At 39.7% G+C, this 7827-nt stretch overlaps 1 protein-coding gene across 4 annotated transcripts in view; it reads left to right on the plus strand.

Annotated features, from left to right (window-relative positions):
• palm3 (paralemmin 3) overlaps positions 1-7827 on the plus strand; it is a 38949-nt gene that overhangs the window by 25750 nt on the left and 5372 nt on the right. For 2 of the 4 annotated variants that reach the window (XM_046046506.1, XM_046046508.1), the window contains exons 3-6: positions 389-469; positions 4749-4876; positions 5462-5534; positions 6723-6756. In XM_046046506.1, the coding sequence (XP_045902462.1) occupies positions 389-469; positions 4749-4876; positions 5462-5534; positions 6723-6756 (316 nt within the window). Of the gene's footprint in view, positions 1-388; positions 470-3452; positions 3768-4748; positions 4877-5461; positions 5535-6722; positions 6757-7827 lie in introns of those variants that run through there. The other 2 variants (XM_046046507.1, XM_046046509.1) reach the window with 2 other exon arrangements.

A 7827-nucleotide genomic window follows, 5' to 3' on the forward strand; every position in this document is an offset into this window, starting at 1 on the left:
CTAAATCATTTATTGATTGTGCAGTGTAGTGAGCCAGGGTGTCCCTGGTCCCACGAAAACAACACCGGGTTGCCATGGGGACAGCTACTGTAAGTATTATGGGATATAGAGTCTACGGTGACAGTGTCCTTGTGACAGATGGTTGACCAGGTGTCCCCGTTTTACTCTTTCCCAGTGATGTTTTATTCATCACCGTCTCTTCCCTGTCTTTGTTACTGCTTATTTATTTGCATCTGCTTGTTTATATATCTTGCTGCAGATCTGAGTTTATCCAGTCCATGCTTGTCTTTATTAGAATAAAATTGCCCTCCCATTGTGATCAATATGTCCACATTCATACTCTATTTTTTGCAATTTCTCTCTTTCCCTCCTTCTTTCTCCCTGTCAGGAGAAGCGCCGGCTGCAGGAGGAGCAGGACAGAGCCAGGAGAGAGATGGAGGATGAGAAGCTCAGACTACAGCAGCTCAAGGTGTGACACACATACACAGGATGATCTAACCTGTCTCATTCATTCACCCACGCAACTCACACACACATGCAGCCTTAATTTCACTCAGCTAAAATCCTCTGCAGACCCATTCCAGCTTGTTACCATGCAGATAGACACATTTATTTCCTTTTCTTACACACACACACACACCAACACACACACAGATGAACTGTACAGCCCTCAACACTTCCTGGTTCTGCCTGTTTTCTCACAAGGTTAGAGGAAAGCCTTTCTTTGCTGAAATCAATTTTTATGTGCATGTTTCCACACTCTGCATGGCACAGAGCGGCTCTATTGTTTTCACATAATTTCCAGATTGGCGTTCCCACTTCCTACTCCGCTGTGTTACGCTGTCCAGGGGCACATTCCTCAAATTGTGTGAAATCTGTGCAGCGTGTTTGTGTGCAAGCAGGTATGCATGTGTGTGCTGGTGTGGTCATAGAAGACACTATTTTGCATGTTCACCATGTTTGTGTGTGCATGTGAGTTTGTGAACAATGCACCGAACATAAATTGCATCTATGAGAGGCTTCAAAGATTCATTTTTAAATGATTATTTCAATAGTTGCTCTCTCACAGGAGGCGATATCATCATTGCTTTACATACATTCATTAGCTTTGACATTGAGTGTAACCCTGGGGTAGATGTAGGGTTGTGATAAGAGGGAGCAGCAACACACAGCTCCTGACCTGCAGGAAAGTTTAGAGAGGGCTGTGCCCAGCAAGCCAAAGGCAAAGGGAGGTGAACAGAGCAGGGCTTGTTCTGCGCTGCATGGGAAAACACAGATGGTTTTGTGACGCTTATAGCTAAGTAGGTAGCTACTGGCTAACGGTTGCCAGATTTTGAAAACATAGGGCCATAGACTGGAGGGGAGTATGGATTTTCAGATGCTTTCACCTCAGTAAGAAAAATTACAGTTGCTCTGAGAGCTTTGTGCTGGATTTTAGTGTATATAGACACATAACTATGATAATGTGATAATCCTGGTTATTTTGGTACATTAGATTTAGCCTACAAAAGGTTCCCTGCAGACAGACTGTTCACTTACGCATGTCACTGTCAGCTACAGAAAAGTGTTCCTCAAGCTGGCAAGAGTTTACTGTCTGGCTCAAGGGCACTTTAGCGGCGCAGATGAAACAAGCACTTGAACCAAGGTCAACCGGTTGTAACATGGCTGTCTTACTGACTAAGTCACCCTGCAGCCACTGTTATTTTTCCTGACATACACAGGAACACAACTAGTAACTTATTGTATAATAGAGTCAAAAATGTTTCTCCTTCTTGGCAGTTTCCTGCTTCCAGTCTCTTTAGTGTAGTGTTTAATGTGTACATTATACAACCCTTAGGTTGTATAATGTGTATAATGTTCGAGTTTTGGCAGATCATTTCTCAAGTGGAATTTTGTCTATGAAGAAATTCTGCAAATAACAATGGAAATACATTTGTGAAGTAAATTATGGCAGGCTTGGTTTGATGAGTCTGACAAATGGTGTAATCACTATCATTATAACATTATTTTCATCATGTCACTTTCATCACCGGGGTTCTCTTTCTGGTTGTGCAGTATCACCACTTCGTTTTTGTTTTATTTGTGGATGTAGCATGAAAATATGTCCAACTTTTGTTAACACTGAAGGACAGTAATAACTAAAAAGAGCTGTGAATGCTGAAAAGGTGAAGATTCCGTGTCAATATACTGTACATACTATACTGTGTTTGTACAGCTCAGAACTCAAACTAAATAAATTACATTCTTGAAAAGGTAATTTTTTCACCTTTTGTCAGTTAAAAGGTCACATATAAGCGGGCTAGCGCAAATTATTCCAGGTGAAATGGACTCATTATATTTGAAAACAACATGAAATCTGTAGTCACTTGTGTAATTTGGGATGGACTGTCAGGTTTCCAGTGGAAAACTCACACAAATGTGTACACCCATGTGGGATGTGTCGCTCATATTCACAGATAGTTCACACACAAAGAGCTTTTAAAGATTCGAGTGCTAGATGTCCAGTGGGGGTCTGGAACGAAAGAAAAAACAGCAAAGCAGTGGAAATAAAGTATTAGACTTGAAGGAATGTTATGTTTTTGTGTGTCTCTTAAACAGACTAGTCAGTTCTACAAACTTCTGAACATTGTGCTCTTGTTTGTGTAAAACTTTAAAGTTCTTGGTTTGGTGTTCTGGTTGGATGAAATGGTTGCCTCAGGCACCTTTCGTTCACTGGGCGATGTCTCTTTACTGGAGTGGTGTAGGAATAAAGTGCATGCACAATATAAATTCATACTACCATTCTCTCTGTCGGATAGCTGAGATGAAGACATGGTGACATGGACTCAGTTGTTTCTGTCTTTCTGTCTCTCACCTTTTTTTCTCACCTTCGCCCCCTTCAAACAACCACATTTCGCTTTACCTTCCCTATCTCAATTTTCCCCTCTGGCTGTCACTGCTCCATCTTACTTCTCCTTGCTGTGCTCCTCTGTAGTGAGTAGACCATGGTACTTCTGACATGTGTAAATCAACATCATTAACTGTGAGTTTATTATAATTTTTGCTTCTGTGCAAGATTGTTTGTAAAAGAAAAATAAGCTGTGTCCCAATTCCAGACCAATTATAAGCAGGTATGAGTATGTTCACGCTGAACATCAAAGTTGTCAAGTATACTGAAAACAGTCAGTGTAGGCCTACAAAAACCCCTGTATGATTTTCCCACAATGCAAAAGTAAATAAACGATTTGCTCAAAGCTGGTAAAGAAATTAAAGCTAAAACACCACCTCAGAAAACACCTTTATTTTAATGTTCAGTGACAGTTTAGAGTTGCAGTTTGATTAGCATGAGCATCTTTAGAGACACTAGGCCTTTTAGTGTATATATTTTACACTTTTGGACAAATCAGGAGTGATTATGGACACAGTTTTTTTCTCTCTTTCTTAGCAGTTGGTTTCAGTTGAACATTCTGTTGCTAGTAGCAGCCACAACGGGCACAGTTGGAGTTAACTGAAATTATCTTCAGCTTCTTATCTTACATTTTTTATCTAATGTTACTCTTAAAACGCCCTTGTTGGAGCATTATCTGAAGATAATCAATGCTGAGTAGCTATTTTGTGACATTTGTTTAAACTATTTGTAGTTTCAGATGTTTTTCTTATCAGCTAACGTTAAATGCTAACCAGGCTAGCCATATCAGTTTAACTAATGTTAGCTGTCTGTTGCTAATTCAACATCCTAGTTATGTGAACATTCTGTTCACTTACTGTTGGGCCAGTTGCTCTTAAAGGTTTGTATATTATTTTTCTTGTGGATATTTTCAAGATTAATAGGTAATACTTTCTAGAGATAACTGTTAGCTAGCTTTATACTTTAATGACTACAGTTAGCATTACTAGCTAGCATTAGGTTAGTTAGTTGAGTCAGTGTTGTTCATTGTAAAGTGTTGTATTTGTTTGTATTTAGCATTGTATTCCTTTAAAAAAATGTATGTGTTACTAGCGCCTGACTTGCAAGTCAGGAGTGATATTATTGGCTGATAATAGCTTATCACAGGTATATCTGTATCATTGATGTATAATGTTAATAAAACCTGGATAGTGTGAATTGTAGTAATGTTAACTTTACCAGTGCTAAAGATGTGTTGCAGGAATTTATTACTCGAATATATAGTTTGTCCACCAGAGAGCACTGACAAGTTATTTTAAGACTGTAAAATGTCCTGCCTCTTGGTCACAATAGTTTAGTAACCAAATTTCAAGTATCCTTATCAAAAATGTTGATGTTGTGTGTTTATTTTTAAAAAGTAAAATCAGCCTGAAGATTATTATTAGATTTTTTACCTCCCAAAATCTTGATATTTAAAAATACTGGTCACGCTGTTATTGAACTTGCTGTGTTTCTCAGCTATTTAGTTTTCTAAACGGCTCCCAGTAAACACTGAAAAGTCCTCCTGCATTAGGGCTGAGTGATTAATTTCCACTGTAGTTGGCATTAAGGATAAAATACTCACTCGTTGTATATGTAATTTTTGGATCTTGATATCGATAGTGATACAGTTTTTTGATAAATTTTTCTCACTATGTAATAGTATAAACTGTACTGTATAGCAACATCTGTGACAGTTGACACATTTGTAGCATCTCACAGTATACTGTTTTAATTACAATTTGCAACACAACATAATCCTATTACCACGATACTACTGAAAGTTGACTCGCTATCCTGTCTGTCCTCCTTCCTCTTCTACACCACCTCTTTCTCGCTCCAGAGGAAGTCTCTGAGGGACCAGTGGTTGATGGAGGGAGCTCCTTTGTCCCCAACCTCTCTGGACTCCCAAAGCCCCCGTTCCCCTCTATGGGGCTCCCAGGCCCAGGAGATTGAAAACCGCATTGACAAGTATGGGGGGGGGGGGTGGGTGTGGGTGTGTGTGAGAAGCTAGGAGATGAGGAGCCAGTTTGTGATTGCCTGACACAGGTAGCGCAGAGCTGACAGCATAACAGAACTGTTGTTTTTGTTGTGTTTGTGTAGCTGAAACTTCATGTATAATTGATGTTGCAGCATTCCCTTTTCTGTTTTTGTTTCCTTATACTTTCTGCTGTTGTCATACGTTATGTATGCTTTGGCAAAGCTGAGTTTAATTCTGCCAGTACTCAACTCGCAGGCAGGGAGTGAGAATTTGATCCAGCCTGCACAGTCGCCAGAGAGGACTAGACTTTTTTATTGCAGTGGGCAATGTTGTCAAGTCCCTGAAAACTGCACTTCAAGATCCCAATGTTATTATTGTAGAGATCCACAGCTTACCTCGCTTTCTAAGAAGACTCCTCATACACACTGTACATGGGGGAATTGAAACATACTGATTTAGCAAAATAAATATGCCTATATTAGTTTTACTTTTGATTAGAAAATTTAAAGGCATCATAGTCCAAGAGTGCATTGTTAGTGTAGAGTTGATGTGTTTGGTTTTTTTGTCCGTCTCAGATTGCAGTCAGAGAGTCAGCGGATAGCAGAGGAGGAACAGAAGCTGAAGGAACTGATGGAAGATGGCCAAATGGTGAGGAACATGCACACACTCGCCCACGCACTCTGTGGACACAAAGGGGGTTGCAATATGTGTTGAACAAGCACGCTCCATCATCTTCCATTACGTAGAAAATTCCCCTCAACTACTGTCTGTGGCTTTTTTCCATGAATAATGCATTTCTTCTCTTAATGTACCTTTGATGTAGCACCTCTTCTTCAAAAGCAGGAACTTTATGAATGTAAGCAGCTCTGTTACATAAACAATTCAGCACTTGACCCACTCTGGGATTATTGTTTCACCTCAAGTCAAGCACAAGTGTGTTTACCTGACCTCGCCGAAAGTCTTTATAGTAGAACAAAAGAGTTGTCCCGCCTTTTTTACCGTCTGTGCCAAGGTCTTTTTAGTAAGGTTTTTCTATCCCATTCATCTAAACCTTGGATTTTGAAGTTCAGCTAAAATTAGCTAGAGACATAAACAGAGGATTCCGTTTTTAATCGCTATTACAGCCAATTATTCATGCTGGCTGTGATGGAGGAGACTTTGAATGCATGACCTTATCCTCTGTGTGAAAATACAGCACTTTGAACAGGCTCTGCCAGCAAAGCTTGGGTTTAATAGGCAGACTGAGAATGAGTGACAGCTAATATCTGGCAACGCAAACAGACACATGAAGAAGATTTTCTCACTTTGTTAGCCTAATGCTTTCGGATGAGACTAGGAATGTGATGATATGTTTAGATCCTTGAAAGCAGGCTTTTAATTGTAAGGAACACACATGATTACTGTTTATCTATGCAGGGCTGATGTAGTTAAGTGCATATTACGCCAAACTGTGGAGAGTGGTCAACTTATCAAAGGTTAGGTAGGGCTTTTTAGCTCAATCACTCCCCCTTGTGACCAGGCAGAATGTCATGACCCTTTAACAGCTGAAATCATCAGTCCTCCATCTGAGAGACCATACTGGACACATTAACTAGTTCAGCACATGCTGTGCATTTCTGTGCTGTTCAGAGCGTAGGACAGTATCTTACCGGTATTTATACAACATGAGGAATGTTTTGTGTGTCTGTTTCCTCAAAGGTCTTGTGATGTTCCAAAGTTTGCATTTCATTTGTTGTTTTTTCAAATTCCCTCAAATACACAAGGGGTTCAGGCAACACAAAGTGTTTTACCAGTTTTTACAGTAAATGTAATTCCTCTCCCGTCCCTCTTCCCCAGCAGGAGGCAGTGAAAGTGGCAGAGGCCAGTGCAGGTATGTGGGATCAGATAAACCTTTTGGCACAGAGAAATGTTAAAATTACATTGGACATTTTAGAAAATTGCATTTCCATTAGCTTTTTACTAGGGAAAGTGATACATCGATGCAAATGTCACACTGTAGAGGAGTTAACTTGAGCATTTTAAAGTATTTGACAAGCTCAACCATCCACAGTATGTAACAGAGTGCAGAGAGAAGCATTGCTGTCATCCATCTGCCTGCTTTTTCCAACACGGTATTCTGTCAATACATTTCAACCCTGCAACTCTTTATCATACTTCATACAAAACAGAAAACTTGCACGGTTCCCCTTATTATATGGCTAATCTACAAGAGACTAATTTACTCCAATTTAAGGGTTGTTGCAATAAGAAAAGCAACTTTTGTAAATCAGGGGGCTGGTGTATAGCTGCTCTTATTTATTTTTTTTGAGACAGGATGGTTTGACTAAAAAGACAATTTTCAGTTTATTTTTTTTATTTTCTATGTATTTCCCTAAAAAAATCACCCCAATAATTCTAGGATGCTTAATTATTTTCAAATAGAGCACTTAAAGTCATCTGGTGAAATTTCCTGTATTTTTCATATCGCAATATACACCCACCTAAAGGATTATTAGGAACACCTATTAGGAACATTTCTCATTAATGCAATTATCTAATCAACCAATCACATGGCAGTTGCTTCAATGCATTTAGGGGTGTGGTCCTGGTCAAGACAATCTCCTGAACTCCAAACTGAATGTCAGAATGGGAAAGAAAGGTGATTTAAGCAATTTTGAGTGTGGCATGGTTGTTGGTGCCAGACGGGCCGGTCTGAGTATTTCACAATCTGCTCAGTTACTGGGATTTTCACGCACAACCATTTCTAGGGTTTACAAAGAATGGTGTGGAAAGGGAAAAACATCCAGTATGCGGCAGTCCTGTGGGCGAAAATGCCTTGTTGATGCTAGAGGTCAGAGGAGAATGGGCCGACTGATTCAAGCTGATAGAAGAGCAACTTTGACTGAAATAACCACTCGTTACAACCGAGGTATGCAGCAAAGCATTTGTGAAGCCACAACAC

The sequence above is a fragment of the Micropterus dolomieu genome, linkage group LG04, assembly GCF_021292245.1.
Source record: "Micropterus dolomieu isolate WLL.071019.BEF.003 ecotype Adirondacks linkage group LG04, ASM2129224v1, whole genome shotgun sequence".
NCBI classification, from domain to species: domain Eukaryota; kingdom Metazoa; phylum Chordata; class Actinopteri; order Centrarchiformes; family Centrarchidae; genus Micropterus; species Micropterus dolomieu.